The sequence below is a fragment of the Lactuca virosa genome, chromosome 1 (genome assembly GCF_052849685.1).
Source record: "Lactuca virosa cultivar CGN04683 chromosome 1, Lactuca_virosa_CGN04683_v6, whole genome shotgun sequence".
Classification (NCBI taxonomy): domain Eukaryota; kingdom Viridiplantae; phylum Streptophyta; class Magnoliopsida; order Asterales; family Asteraceae; genus Lactuca; species Lactuca virosa.
Genome location: NC_136426.1, coordinates 53,350,964 through 53,366,979, shown reverse-complemented (window position 1 = coordinate 53,366,979; position 16,016 = coordinate 53,350,964). Strand labels below are relative to the sequence as shown.

The 16,016-nt window shown below is 34.7% G+C and overlaps 3 protein-coding genes across 3 annotated transcripts; all 3 read right to left on the bottom strand.

The window, feature by feature from the left end:
- Window positions 1-2,279: 2,279 nt before the first annotated feature.
- LOC145130748 (Pseudouridine synthase family protein) lies at window positions 2,280-6,160 on the bottom strand. Its single transcript, XM_079065537.1, has 12 exons — window positions 5,980-6,160; window positions 5,854-5,897; window positions 5,653-5,730; window positions 5,402-5,502; window positions 5,175-5,262; window positions 3,807-3,885; window positions 3,615-3,697; window positions 3,473-3,535; window positions 3,341-3,397; window positions 3,119-3,238; window positions 2,687-2,922; window positions 2,280-2,585 (listed from the first exon to the last, which is right to left on the bottom strand). The coding sequence occupies exons 1-12, from the start codon at window positions 6,062-6,064 to the stop codon at window positions 2,480-2,482; spliced, it is 1,140 nt and encodes a 379-aa protein (XP_078921663.1). The 5' UTR covers window positions 6,065-6,160; the 3' UTR covers window positions 2,280-2,479.
- Window positions 6,161-7,047: 887 nt separating this feature from the next.
- LOC145130694 (glutamate-1-semialdehyde 2,1-aminomutase, chloroplastic-like) lies at window positions 7,048-9,667 on the bottom strand. Its single transcript, XM_079065484.1, has 3 exons — window positions 9,375-9,667; window positions 8,419-8,592; window positions 7,048-8,286 (listed from the first exon to the last, which is right to left on the bottom strand). Exons 1-3 carry the CDS (start codon window positions 9,555-9,557, stop codon window positions 7,219-7,221), a joined length of 1,425 nt encoding a protein of 474 aa, XP_078921610.1. The 5' UTR covers window positions 9,558-9,667; the 3' UTR covers window positions 7,048-7,218.
- An 803-nt stretch (window positions 9,668-10,470) lies between these two features.
- On the bottom strand, window positions 10,471-15,198 carry LOC145130632 (protein MICRORCHIDIA 7-like). The gene is made up of 18 exons (XM_079065428.1): window positions 14,581-15,198; window positions 14,145-14,219; window positions 13,974-14,008; window positions 13,810-13,888; window positions 13,648-13,740; window positions 13,473-13,557; window positions 13,319-13,394; window positions 12,843-12,971; window positions 12,668-12,766; window positions 12,466-12,567; window positions 12,224-12,385; window positions 12,040-12,135; window positions 11,910-11,961; window positions 11,723-11,834; window positions 11,568-11,632; window positions 11,021-11,487; window positions 10,811-10,933; window positions 10,471-10,733 (listed from the first exon to the last, which is right to left on the bottom strand). Exons 1-18 carry the CDS (start codon window positions 14,981-14,983, stop codon window positions 10,641-10,643), a joined length of 2,346 nt encoding a protein of 781 aa, XP_078921554.1. The 5' UTR covers window positions 14,984-15,198; the 3' UTR covers window positions 10,471-10,640.
- Between the last annotated feature and the right edge of the window lie 818 nt (window positions 15,199-16,016).

Below are 16,016 nucleotides of genomic sequence, written 5' to 3'. Positions count from 1 at the left end.
TTCATGTGGTATCCATGTCAAAATTAACCGGTAGATGTTATAATTTTTACAGAGAATGACATTAAATTTTATATATCTGCTAATATGAAAATGAACCTTCAATCTCCAAATTAGCGGACTCAAAACTATTTGTGATCCGATTTCATCAAATTTAGCAGACACGGAACCTTCGGTCTCTAGATTCGTAGAAGGGAAATCATTTGTGATTCGGTTGCATCTAAGTTAGCAGAAACAGAACTTTCATGTTGGGATTTAGAACTTCGATAAACACACTAATAAAAAAACAATAAAATAAAGATGGGGAGAAAATAAAGAACACAAGGATATGACATTGTTCACTCGATTCGTGCTACGTCAACGGATAAACCATAGAGAGATTTTATTGATAGCCACCAATTAGACCCTTTTTTTGCTTAAGAGTTACAATCATTCATAAAGAATCTATTTATAGATGCAAGTTGACTTAAAATCTACAAATAAGGCCAAGCCCAAAAAATAATGTTGACAAATTTGGCATATGACGTCAATCACATGTACCGCATCATGTTGTTTCTCCCTCGAAGCTTCTCCTAGAAGTAACAATCATCAACAGCCAAAGTTTTGCACCAACAACTTTGCCCTAAGCCTTGGATTCTGCTATATGAACTGCTCCAAGAAAATTTTATTATGATGCAGCAATAAGGTTAAAACGGATATCAAGCTCTACAACTCAAAAATCTCTCACTTGGAGGTTGATCAACCAATATGATATAAACAATATGTTCACATCTGAACTCAAACTCGGTAACGGAATCTCTCTCTAGCACTTGCCTTTTCTTCAAGTATCTGAAGGCATGTTGAAGCCATACATAATTTCAACTTCTCTATTGTTACTACCTTGGTGAACATGCATGTTGGATCCTTCAAACCAAGGATCTTCTTCAAGTTCAAAGGATTGTCACTTATCAAATCCTTGATAATATGGTACCTCATTTAAAGATGTTTTTTTCTAATGTTCTTATCAAATCGTTGATAATATGGTACCTCGTTTAAAGGTGTTTTGTTCTAATGTGAAACATTAGATTCTTCGCCAAGTGAACTACACTTTGGTTATAATAATACAAGACACATTTCTTGTTTCATGTCCAACACTATAGGAAAATTTTCAACCAAATGAGCTCATTTCTAGCTTTAGTTATAGCAATATACTCCGTTTTAGTGATTGAAAGAGGCAATAAGGTCAAGGATAGCAGACTCCACAACTCAAAACTGCATCCTTCAAATTAGCAAGCACATATGAAATCAAGCCTCCAACTTCATCCATCAAGAATATCATAAGTAACAATAAGGACGAGAAAATCTTTAGCCAAAATGAAACGTTGGTTAAAACTTAAAACAAAAAGATTTTCATATCTGAGGAAATTCGGGAGAGAAAGGGTTGCATATTACTGGTAGATTACTAGTACATTCACTAAAAAGGCTAAAATGAAAAAACATGAGAAAATATGAAGGTTTTCTTAAAATTACACAAATAAAAATACATTTTAGAAAATTGGAAAATGCAATTTTTTACATAATAACCCTAAAATAAAATAAAGTTTTGGGTACTATTAATTTATTGAAGAAATAATCACACAATTGGAATTAAAAGGAGGAATTGAGGAACAGTAAGAAAATCTTGCTAGAAACTAAAATTACTCTTTCAAGTAATTGTTTGATTTTTTTTATAAAGTTAAGCTTTTAATTTAGGCTGAACTTTTAGTGTAATTTCTTTTTGTGAAAACCGATGTAGCTTTAAATTATCTCTTAATATGATTTTGTGGTACACCCCTTGAATATATTGGTGGATATTTTTAGGTGGAAGTGTGAATTCATGTTTAATAATGTACTTTAAAGAAAAGTTGTTTCGGTTTCTTTTTACCTAGTCAAATTTTGAAATGTAAAACTAAGTCCTAATAATAATAATAATAATAATAATAATAATAATAATAATAATAATAATAATAACATCACTCCCATATTCCTCGGTCCTATTTGACCACACCCTCTTCTTTATGATCTCACACTATCTATCACCCTAACTCTTACTCTTTACATTTTTCCCGCTAAACTTCCTATAATTTCATCATTTTGCCTCCTAACTCTTACTCTTTTCAATTTCACTTTTGTTTTCGTCTCCACTCTCCCCAACTTCTACTCTTTCAAGCTGCTAAATGTTCAACCGACATTACACAACACATTTAAAAGTCTAAACCCTAACCAGCTAACTAGACATTAAAACAAATAGTTGACACAACATGTTCAAAGTAATTAAATGGATAGGATTAAGGTCAAGCTCTCTCAACCCGTTTAATGTTTCAAATTGACAAGGCGCGTTTGTCAAGTCTACTGACAGGACAATTGTACCTTGTTACATTATAGTAGCACAAATATTGTACATCCAAATACAAATAGACTAACTGATTTTTAAATGAAAATTTAGAGCCAAATTTAGAAAGATTTATAAGCTTAAAGATGCCCATTCTGGATATGGACATTCATATAACCAATCGGGTGCACTGTATCGAACACAATGAAGCCACAAACCTTCTTCACTCCCATCGTATCTGCATTCATAATAACAGTCATATCGACAATAAACCCGCATTCAAATGTAACAAAATATAATATCAAAATAATGTTAAAATTGTATAATAATGTTGATTACCCTATAGGAGCCAAGTTTGGGCAATTTGTGCACATTGGATCTATGTCAAAATCTTCAACGGAATGTTCGGATTCACTGATGTGATTATCATTTGACTTGGATTCCAATGAATGAGTTGACTTCACTGCGGTTTTATGCGCAGTAAATGCTCTCCTAGAGTTGCTATCAATTTGATCGGAGAGGTAGAGTGGGTCATTCGCTATCGGGTGACCCGTGGATTGTAGGTGCACACGAATCTATCAAAGACAAAGAGGTATCAGGATGAGGAGGGTATTTACGTCTTTTGCAATAGACGGAAGATCAAGAGCGAGATCTTGTCCCATCTTAAATAATTGCAATTTTTATCTTAGACATTAGTCCCGGACTTAGTCTGCATGCCAAACACAGTACAACTTGTTCTGTCATATCATGTTGGTGGTATGTGTTTCTTACTTGATGAGTTCTTCCAGTGACTGGATGACATGATACGATGCTATATTTCCCGTTTGTGGAGATTCTAGTAAATTTTGTACATGCGGACTTTCCGTTGACTTTTTCATCCGTGGACTCTGGCTATACAGGGAAAAATACCTGATTAATATTTAATACAACAGATAATAAATCTGACATATAAAAGGTAACAAATTATGTAACATCAAGCAGGCATGGTTCTACCTCTACTGTACTCCTTCCTTCTCGAGCATTGAAATTTACTCTCAAATTTACGACTTGCTGTATCAGATTTATAAACAAAAAATTTTAATTAAAAACATGAAGGAAATAATTAAATGTCTGCTTAAGCTATACCTCCTCAGGAAATTCCCCAACAACTTTTGCAACATACTGTTTTTGTACCATCCCAGCTTCAATCTGCAGTAAAATTGAACCAAATTTAAAATTAAATATTTTTTAACTTTATTTGTAATGACGAGGGAAAAAAAAAAGTTACCTGTTGTCTGAAAATTTCAGCTTGAGAAGCACTTCTGGCAAGAATAAGAAGCCCCGAGACCAAACGATCGAGACGATGAATGGCTTTTGTTTAGTTAAGAAAAAAAAAGATGTTTTGAATGTGAAAAGAAACCACCAAAGGGAGAGATGAAAATGGGCAAAATGGTAATTTGTGAAATGAAAAGTTGGATACGGAAGAGAGGGGCCAAGTCGTGCTCTGCCTGAAGAATGCCAACAACTGTGTTCTTACGATATTGACCACATGGATGTACCTGAAAAAAGAAGCAAATGTTTTTTTTCAAATAATATACTTTTCAGGTATGATATTTGAGGTTTAAATAGTTTGCCAAGATGTGGGTCTCTTTCCCAAAAAAAATTATTTAATATAAAAATAATAAATAATACCTAATGCATTAACTAATCAAAATCACTACAAGTCAACAAAAGTTAAATATAACCATTTAAGAAATAAATGTGAGTTCCAAACAATTGACTAGTCTAAAAAATCCAAGTTAAATTAGCATATGAACTTCTAAGTCGAATAATATCCTATTTAGTTTTTTTTTTCAAATGTGCATCATCACTAGGGCATCTCCAATGGTTAACCTCTCCAAAGCTTTTTAATTCTGTGACATCAGATTTCCACTAACCTTTATTGATCAAAAAGTTTTTGTTATAAACTCACTCCCATGGTTAAACTTATAAAAAAAATTAACTAATGTATCTATATCTTTCTCATATGTTTATAATTTTATATAATCTACACTCATATGATTTTCCAATTTTTAAGTCTACATCATAATTTTTAAGAATAACTTTAGTTCATATTAATATTTTGATAAATGAAAAACAAGTAAATGGTATGTTATGATAATGTTTTTATCTATGGTATTTGTATCATTTTGAAAATTTTGACAATTACTTTTTTATGATATAAATTCCTGTAAAATGTATTCAGGCAATTTGGTATATCTAGTCAAATAGATTAAGCAATAAAAAATTATTATCTAGTTAGAAGTAGAATGTAAAACAGATTAGTATGAAATATGATATGAAGAAGAAGCAGGCAAAACATGCCATAGATATTCTTGTCTAGGGCATCACTTCCTTCAATAAGGGAAAAGGATCGACACAAAAACGTCCAGGTGGATGTGTTTTGTTTTCACATGTTAGTTAAATGATTTTATTTATTGTAGTTATTAAATAGAGGTAACAATGTATAATATAGTTTTGTTTCTCTTTATATAGCTTTATTATATGATTAAGGCAAGTATGACTCCACAATATTAGGATATGATGATTTATCTTAAGTTGTCAGAACTCAGAAGGTGATGGCAATGTCTGATGTAACTAATGTAACTAGAAGAAATGTGATTCTAGTCTATAATCTTTAACTATGTGACCAGTGTGCTTGTTGTAACAATCTGCCTGAAGGCTAATTTTCTTAATGAAAGCTCTAAACTAAACAAGAACTGTTAGGAAAATAAACAAATATAATTATGAGAATAAACAAAAGTACAGAACACTTTTGGGGAAGCATAAAATAAGAATTTACACTTACGGGAACAGATGCAGGCTTACAAACAGTAAGTACATCTTCTCCTTTGTGCAGAATCTTAACATCCAATGCCATCACTGGGGGTTCATGCCTACATCCTTCCATACAAAATTAAAAGCTTGATTTCATAGTGGTATGGCCAAACAAGAAGGTAAAATAAAATAGCATCATATGTTTTGTTCAAAAAAAATTGGTTGATGAACAAAACATTGAGTAGAACACATACACACCTATGCAGGAAGTGACTAATCTTTTGTGATGATTGAACTCTGTAATAAACAGACACTGTCTTTCCATTTACCTGTATGCGGCCAGACTTTACAGCAGAATCCTACAATTTTATAAGATAAAACTATCATCACTATTCAGATTGTTCAGAGTTCATCCACTTAACTTGTATCCAATACACAAAATATTTCAATCAATTTCGGAACTTGAAAAAAAAAATAAGCAGTTTAACGGCATATCTATATGTCCTTACATAGTAATCACGGTTCCGACCTTTAAACTCGTCGGCAAACAGATCAACGATGGTCTTCCCGGCCCACCGAACCTTAGCCTGTCGTTCACATGAACCAAATTCCAGCAGTAAAGAGGTTTAATTAGGGTTTTAGATGTACAAAGTTCACAATCGTACTGTTATTAATATCAAAATGTATGGTGATATGAAGCGCGTACATACATGAGAAATGAATTCGAAGTAGTAGGGTTTAACATAACGAATGCCTGAAAATATATATGGGTTTAAGAATCGTTATGAAGGTATGCGTTTCCAAAAGGAGATGTATATTTTTCATGAGTAGATTACCGTTACGGAAGATATAATCATGGCGCTCCGGAGGGTTGGCCGGAGTTTGCCAGACGATCTCCATGTCTTCTCTGTTCCTCTTCATGATGAAACCTTGTTTATCACCAATTTTATCTACGGTTCGCGTCCATAACCGGGCTTCGAACCGGTCTACATGAGAAAATTTATCCAAACTATTTTTTATCCTAGAATTTTTAAGCTTTTTAAATTTGTATAGGATGGTTGGTAAGATCCCTTATTTGAGCCAGGTCCGATTTCATTAGGATCTATATGAAGTAATATCTATAGAGATCCCAACTAAAATCTTAAGATATGAATACGATCCGATCCCATCTATATAATTTTATTATATAGTCGAGTCTAAAAAATTTTTTACTCAACTTGAAATCAAGCATTACAAGTTGCAAAATCATCATAGATCATCATCACTTCATCTTGAATTAGACAAGTTACACTCATGTTATTTCATTTTTGATGTTAAGCCTATAATTGTAGATCATAATGATCTTGTTTCTTTCTGTAATTAAGATGTTTTCTTCTTAATTTTTTACGGTTTGCAGCAACAAAAATTATGGTTCATGTTTAAAAGTTAAAGTTAACTCTATATCGACGTCTTAATTGACATTAAGTTATAATGTATATTGCACATCCAAGACCTTACAAGCAAATTTGAATATAAATTCATTTGGGTAAGATCTTCCGATCCCGATCCAATCTTATGATTACAATCTTGCAAAACATAAAACGATCTTGCGGATATAGTTCCGTTCATAGTATAACCAATCCAACAAAATTAGTTTATATATTAACAAACATGAATATTTCTTTCATATCTCCAAATTTATAAGTTTGAAGTTTTTATTATTGTTATTCGTTTATAAGTTTATACTATTTTGATGTGCTTCTATATTCTAAGCTTATAAGGTGGTAGGAGTAATATTATTTAGGAAATGACAGTCTATTACTATATTTCCTGCATTTAACCTAAACCTTTTTTTCTTAAGATCGATCTTTGATCAGGGATGTCAGGGTCAACCGGTGAAGTAGATAAAAGAGAACGATAACAAGTTACTACAAAAACCATCAGCAAAAAGAACTCCAAACGAAGAATCTTATTACACACTCATATCTAAACATATTACAACATGGTAAAAACCATAACTAAATCCAAATGCATATACCTACAAAAAAAATATAAACGAAACTCACTCACGATAAAACCTTACCACTTGACAAAATCTAAAGCTGTTTGAAAACCTTGGCAGCAGCATCAATCGTCCGCTGAATATCCTCAGGTGTATGAGTCAACCCAGTAAACCCAGCCTCAAACTGAGATGGAGCAAAATAAACACCTTCTTCCAACATCCCTCTATAAAACCTCCCAAATTTATCTGTATCACTCTTTTTAGCATCCTCAAAATTATACACAGGTCCATCCGTAAAAAAGAACCCAAACATTCCCCTAATATACCCTCCACACATCGCATGCCCCGCCTTTTTACCCTCATCCAAAATCCCACCAATAAGTTCACTTGTAATTTTATCCAAGTACTCGTAAGTCCCCGCTCCTTGAAGCCTTTTAAGCGTATGAATGCCAGCTGTCATTGCCAAAGGGTTCCCACTAAGCGTCCCCGCCTGATACATGGGTCCCGCCGGAGCCACCATCTCCATGATCTCCCGCCTCCCGCCATACGCCCCCACCGGAAGCCCGCCACCAATAATCTTCCCTAAAGTCGTCAAATCCGGAGTCACACCGAAATACTCCTGCGCCCCACCATACGCTAACCGGAACCCGGTCATCACTTCATCGAATATAAGAAGCGCATCGTTCTGTTTCGTGATTTCGCGGAGGGAATTGAGAAACTCCGGAGTCGGAGTGATGAATCCGGAGTTTCCAACTACGGGTTCGAGGATTACGGCCGCGATCTGGCCTTTGTGGGCATTGAAGAGGTTTTGGACGGTGGCGATGTCGTTGTAAGGGGATGTTAGGGTGTCGGAGGTGGCGGATTTGGGGACTCCGGGGGAATCGGGGAGTCCGAGGGTGGCGACTCCACTTCCGGCTTTGACAAGAAAGGGGTCGGCGTGGCCGTGGTAACATCCTTCGAATTTTATTATTTTTGTCTTTCCGGTGTAGGCACGGGCTAACCGGAGTACACCCATGCATGCTTCTGTCCCGGAATTCACAAATCTGACCATTTCGATACTGGGAACAGCTGAGATCACCATTTCGGCTAATACGTTTTCTAGGAGACATGGTGCACCAAAACTTGTTCCTTTTTTCATTGTTTCTCCTAAGGCTGCAAGTACCTGGTAATTTTTCTTGTTAGGATATTATACTTCGAAAAATCTATCAAATTATAGGAATGAAAATTGTTTTGTATTTCTTGCGTTTAACCCTGAATATAAAGATTTTGATAGAGGATAGAGGATAGAAGTAACCTCGTCATCTGCATGGCCAATGATTGCGGGTCCCCAGGAACCAACATAATCGATATACTCATTGCCATCAATGTCCCACATGTGAGAACCCTTCACGGAATCAATTACAATAGGCTGCCCACCAACTGATTTGAAAGCACGAACAGGGGAATTAACACCTCCTGGCATCAACTCCTGCCAACAGAATAGGAATCACAAAACAAATAATCACTGTAAGTGAATGTTTTCATTGAATGAGATTGCCAAAACTAGGATCTTTATAATTAACAGTTGGAACTAAATTCAATATATAACTTCTATGAGTTGAGGTGAAAAGAAAGTGAGATTGTCATCTTCTTTGAATTGATGGTCTGAAAATTCTTATCTGGGGCATGTTAATTGCTAGCTAACTGGTGGATTGTAATAAATTGCAATGTTGCAGCACAAACTCCATGATATATAGCTAAGATTATGCACTCTTGTTACCAAAATTTAGTAGGCTAAATTCCTCGATTAGAATTGCTTAAAATGATGAATCTATTACTTACAGAAGCCATCTACAAGTCGTTTAACCTAAGCTGGTAGTAAAACATTTCTCTTCAAAACCACAATATATCTGATTGTACTGAAATCATATAGAATAGAAACATAGAGTTATGAACTCAAAGCTATATAAAAAAATAAAAAAATAAAAAGCAATTTAATGTGTGTTTTGACCAATATGAAACTACAATCTATCTAATTATACTAAAATTATATAGAACAGAAACAACCAATCGCAGATGGAATACATAAGAAGCAATTTGCGATTCGTGTTTTCCTAAATTGCTAATAAACAGAATGTTATTGATTCACATTGAACAGTTAATGAAACAGGTAGTCAAGAACATCAACTGAACAGCAGAAGAGAAAGGAATCGATGACACAAAATTGAGGCAGAAGGAGATTTAATTAAATAGGAATCCACATCCATATACCTTGGCAGCGTTGAAGGCTTCTTCAGATTTCTTGAGGGTAAAAGTCTTCTTCTTCTCGTCGACGGAGACGGTCATTTTAACGGAAGATAAACAGCAACGAGATGAGGAAGACCGAGAGACGGTGGAAGTGAGTTTAGGTCTATCGGTCAACTTTGATGGCCATGATAACCCTATCCCCGCCATTTCTCCTCTGTTTTATTTGGTTTTGATGGTAAAGAAGATAAGAAAAACAGAGAGATCTATCCAAGTCTACTTCCCTACGCCCACTCTCGATTCCGCCCAATCTGCAGGTATTTATATCCCACCTGGGTCGGATTCGGACCGAGAAAATCGATAATTAAACCCAAAAACAAATTCTAAGGAATTAAATTGTTTTTTTTCATTATATTTAGAGTAAATTACACAAATGGTCCCTGTGGTTTGGAGTAATTTATATGATTGGTTCCTAATTTATTTATTTTTTTTAACTTGGACCATTTCTATCATTTGATTTTGTTGCAATGCGTGTAACAGGATGAGAATAGAGGCGGCGCCAAAGAGATCTTCGTGTTGAGATTACTGGTTGGGGGAAACGTTTTTTTGTCGGAAAATCAAGTTTGGTATCCTATTTTTTATTAGATTTGCTGGAAATTATGGGTTTGAAATCATCTCCACCTCTTTCTGTTTGCTTTGTACATTAAGTTTTGTTCGGTTATTGAAAATTCAAACCAAGCAAACCAACCTATGAGCTCCCTATTATTGACTTTAACAAGCATAGATGATTTATTTTGTAAACAATGGCATACTAGGTGTTTTGGGTTTTCTTTAGTTCATGAATTTGATGTAAGAGGTTAGTTCTACAACCCCCCACATAACATCCCTTCAAAGGCATTTTCATACACAAAAATACTCCAAAAGTCTTGACAAAATTTGCTCATTAGACCTTCTCCGATTTGCCATTAGAACATATTTGATGAGTTACATTGATTTTCATAAATAAAAGAAAGAAAAGCATCATAACTGCTAAACCACTAAATACAATAACTCTTTCTTTAATTTGAAACATATTATGAGCAATCACTATCCCATAAATAAGCAACAAATCATGACACTTGACTTAAGCAAACAGCGTGGTAGCAAGTAAACACAACCATAACAAGTAACAACCCTTCCATTTTTCATACAAACTGAAACCATCCATACTTTCTAAAATAAAAAAAACTCTAAAACATCTGCAAATTATGCATAACAGACACTAGCAGACGTTACATTCATTGTGTGCTCCTCCTACTGGCCCCACTTGCGCCCCTGACTCTTCATCTTCTCCAACTGCAACTGTGTCACCTTTTCCACCAAGTTCTTATTTGTAGCTTCCGCTTCCTTCACACACAAATAAATAATTAAATCATTTCAAATGTAGAATAACTAACTATTACCAAACAAACAAATAAACAAACCTTCAACTTCTTTCTCAGTGTTTGCTCCTCAGAGTCTCTACGTTCTCTCTCCTCTGTAAATATAGCAATGATACTTTCTTGCTCCCTGTTTAAAACATCATATTTGTGTTTTTCCTCTTCAATCTGTTCATATTATATACACAAATACTAATTAAGGTTATATACTTATGAACATGAAAAACAGACACGAAGTTTAGTGAAATTACTTACCTGTGCTTCAAGTGTTTTGCAACGATTCTTTTCAGATTCTAGATCCTGAAGAAGATTACCTAATACCTCTTCTTCACGTCTTTTCAATCTTTCCTTCAACTCATGGTTTTCTTCAACCAACTGATTCAATCTCTGAGTGTTATTATTTGAAAGAGCAGTTTCATTTCCATTAACACCACCAGGAACACGTGTCACAACTTGCATTCCTTTTTGGATTGGAGAATAATCCGGATGCCTGACCTCAAGAGCTGAAACCAAACGAGTCTTTTGACCTGATGAATCTCTCTGAGAAGAATAATCTCCATTTGCATTTGCATTTGCATGTTTAGGAGTCATGTTTGTTTTCAAATCATTATCACGCATGTTTTGAAACATAGGTGATGTTGATTCAGAAGAGCCAACACCTACACCATGTATCTTACTCTTCTTTTTAGAAGAAGGGTCATCTCTGTAATTAGGAGAAGGTTCTACCAGATAAAAAAAAATGATGTATTATTTACAGATCGAGCAAGTATCCCACAATGTAAAAGAAAACAATATTTTATACCTAGGTCTTCCGGTTTATTCTTGTGCTGACGTGGCGCGTACCCAATTTTGTGACAGTATGCATTCCTGAATCAGAAAACGGTTGTGTTTATTACTTATTTTTTTAATTTAATAAAATAATTAGAATGTTATAATTATGAAATATTATATTTATACCAGTATGTCTTCTGCATATGAACGAGGCGTGTTTCGAGTCTTGAAAGAACATTGGTGCGTTCAAACCCTTGTTTGTCATGAGCTGGTTCAACAAAATTAGCCTCCAATACACCTATAAAAAAAATTAAAAATTAATTAGAATCAATCACAAAAAAAATGTTAAAAGTTTTGAAGGGATAAATATAACCTATGACCCCACGACCATCACTTCCTGCAGCATTCCAAAGTCTCCAAAATGGCTGTTGAAACAAGAATGATGGAGTGTCATATGATATCTAATGCATCATGAGAATGTAAAAAGTCAACAAAGTCAAAACCTTGATGAGTCTGTTTTTATGATAAACATTGAATCCTTGTACATCGATATGAGCCCTTGCATCCTTTACAAATCCCACAGTAACTGTAGCAACCATCTGATCATTGAAAGAGGCAGTAATTAAACTAAGGTAAGTAGGTAACTTTAGCAAACAAATAATTATTTTATCAAGTGAAGAAAATTACATTTAAGTCCTTGGGGACCCCATCAAGACCAGGCTGTGGACGATATGTCACTTCATTTGTCATCATCATATCATTTACGATATTATGATGTTGCACATCAACCCCACGCAGAATCATCCGGAAGCAAGGAGGAACTCTTAGATACAGAATCGATGCATAACTCTGATAAAAAAAAAAAAATTAAATTATTAAACCATCATTAATCAGTAACACAGAATATTTAAGTTTAATGTCGAATTTACCCTGAGAGAGTGGCGATATGTGAGGAAGTGTCTAGAGTTGGGATACTGTATTGCCATTTCTATACTTCTCTCATCTCGGTTAACACCTCGAATTTGAATATCCTGCAAGACATGTTGTTTAATGTGAATTGAAATCAGTGGATTTTGATCATGTATTGTCTATAAATTAGTTACATTGATTCAAGGCTGATGTAACACAAACATGTTTATCGGCATCAAAATCGAGCTCTAATTGGCCTTGATCGTCTTCCCATAGATTGTAAATGATTATGCGAGTGCCTTGATCTTTCATCTTGTCAAACTATAAAAAATAAAATAAAATTAATAGCATATTAATTTAGAATGATACAAACTATTGCTCATAAAATAAATCTTACTTGTTTCAAGAGGTCTGCTTCACTTGAAAAAGGAGACCATTGTACCATTGCCTCAACGTTTTTATCCCAATCACTTGCTGATGATCGTTTCATCTTCTTCCATTCTCGATCACGTCTTTCATAATCAAGCTTTTTGACATAGTCAACAACAACCAAAAATTATAAATAACATAAATAATAATAATAATAATATATATGTGAATGAGAACATAAATTTTGGAATTTGACATGTAATTCTTAAATACAATTGTAAGAAAGATTGCTGACACACTTTTCGATCATCCAAAAGACTAGCATTGTGATTAACTTTAACTTGATGCTCCCAAACAATATCAATAATTTTCACATTGCAACCGACATACGTCTTGACATGACATTTTCCAGAAATATTTGAGGCCCTCTAGAGTTTAAGGCATAATAACTTAGAACATAAATTTTAGTTGGCAAACATTTCAAGCATGTGTTAATTTAATTACCATTGGAACTACGATATCTTCCTTTCCTGTGCTCCGAAGAAACGTGTAGGACAATAGACCAATGCTTTGTGTAGGCCTTCAAGGAAATATCATCAAATGTTATTCTTAGTGTTTTTGAAATATCAAGTCCCCTAAGATTATATATTCCACAAACCTATTTCCGTTTTTCCCAGAGCATCGAGAGAAGACAATGACATCAGCTCCAAGCCTCATGGTGCTTGTTTTGAAACCATTCCCATCTATTAAAAATATCACAATGGCAAATAAAGAAAATATTCATCCAATCTACCCAAGAACATATTTGATGAGAGTAAAGTGAGGTCACTTACATTGTCCAATAGCATCTTTGATCTTGCTTTTCAAAGAAAACCCAAGAGACATGCATAGACGCATTTTATCTGGGTCCATCCCACCACCATTATCTACATTACATGGTGGATGAAAATGGTTAACAAGAAAGGCAATCAATACAAAGGAAGCCACACAAATACCTTCAATCAGCAACATTCTGTTGTCATCTTTCTTGTTTGTTAGCATATCAATCTTGACATAAGTAGCACCATTACAGACCTATTGAAAGAAATGAAAATGATATATAGATATGTGTAACAGAGATGGATGATTGTATGGTCTTTAAGTGGCACAGCATAATTACCTCATCTAGTGAATTGTCCAGAAGTTCTGCAAAAGCTGCATGAGTAGATATACACAGACCAATCTATAAGTATAAAAACTAGGAATATGAACCAAATAAGTGATTTCAACTGCATATAACAAAAAAACAACAGAAAAATAACCAACTCAAAAACATATAAAACAACATTACCTCCAAGAACCCATTTATGACTAGTTGCATTGGAGTGCAGAAATCTTGGATGAACCCTTAAATGATCAATACCACCTGTAGATATGAAATATGTCAGGTAAAGAATTTGCTCTCAAAAATCTTAAACTTTTCACGAGTTAAGTACAAAACCAGCAAACAATTAGTGGCCCTAGAGATTGAGAAGTTTGGGAGAATTTTGAGATAAAAGTTATACTTCTTTAATGTTCTTCCCTTTCTCAGCGAATTTTACATTTCTTTCCATAAACACATTCGCAATAGCCTTAATCAAAGTTTAGTTAGCTTAATTAAGTTTAAAAATTTAATAACTCAGATCAAGTTGAATCCTAATAATTGCAAGTAACTGTGATAATTCCTTTAAAAAAAACCCTAAAACCCTTGGGCGATGAAAACATAAAAAGCAGCAAGTTTTACTTACCTGCGGGTGCATCCCAACCACCACCGGAAGATCTGGAAGATCCGGAACCTCCTTCGAAATCGCCAGCTTTCCAAAACTGCTTACAGTTCCGTTCCGACGAAACAATATTTCCCTTCTTATTTTGCAATGCCGCATCCTTAGGCGGTAAACGATCTAGAAAACCTGCGGGAAGAGTCACACCATCCGCAGATTTATTCTTTTTGTTTCTATGAACTTCGTCAACACCTCTCGAAACCCTAGACCTCTTGCCATTTTTAATTCCATCGTCAGATGAACAGGAATCGTCATCGGAACTATCAATATCAATCACCGGAGCTCCCGAAACATCCTTCGTTTTCGTATTGTTACTGTCGTCACCGTTCAATTCCTCCAGGATTTCGTGCTTAACTTTAACGCCAGCCATTGGCAGAACGACTGTCCTAGAAACAAAACCGGAGTAGTTGTGTCGATTGACGGCAGAGATGAGAAAAGTAGTTCACCTAAATGTGGTCGTGGACCGGTGGTTGTATAATCAGTTCAGTTGCGTGGTACGGCCCCAGGACGCCACGATCATGAATCACTCCGTTCAAAACCAAGTAACTATTCACTATAAAACAACAGAAACGAATTCGATAAAAGCTTCCGGATATCGATGCAATTGAAAATTGTGCATATTCTTGAATCTTTGACAAAATTGCATAAATGATCCTTGGTTAGTTTAAAATTGTCATTTTAGCTCAAAAATGATTGGACTGATATCATAGGTCCAAACTTTTCGTTTTGTTATGAGTTTGGTCCAATTTACTTTGATTTTTTTTCAAATAACAGATTTACCCTTATTAATTTATTTTTCTATTTCTTTTATAATTTTATTGTATTTCTTATTTAAAATCAAATCAAAAAAATATACAACCCCACCTACATACCTCTAGGAACACTCTCTCTCTCTCTCTCTCTCTCTCTCTCTCTCTCTCTCTCTCTCTCTCTCTCTCTCTCTCTCTCCAATGATGTCATACCAACACCTCCTACTGACCACCGTCGCCGCACCACCACCACTTGACGGAACACCGTCGTCTGCCAAACCACTGCTGCTTATCATTCTATCCTAGTCACTAAAGACTCTTTTTTTGCCAGACCGCCCAAAACCACCTCCGGTGACGTAGATTTGAATATCCGGCGATGTAGATATGAACCACAGTCACCTACTAGTCTCTTCTTAAAGTTGCATCACCATCTGAATGTTGGGTTTTGTATACTACAACATCCTATGGTGCACATACAACTCTAAATACCTTTGATCTATATTTTCACTAATTATACATGCAAAGGAGTTTCCAATGCATTAAACCTATAACTAGCATGCAATTTGTCATAAACAATACAAGATACTAGTTAGAGTAACATACCTTTTATGTGGCTTTAAGTCTTGATGTATTTGGTCTTGCTAGAAAGACTTT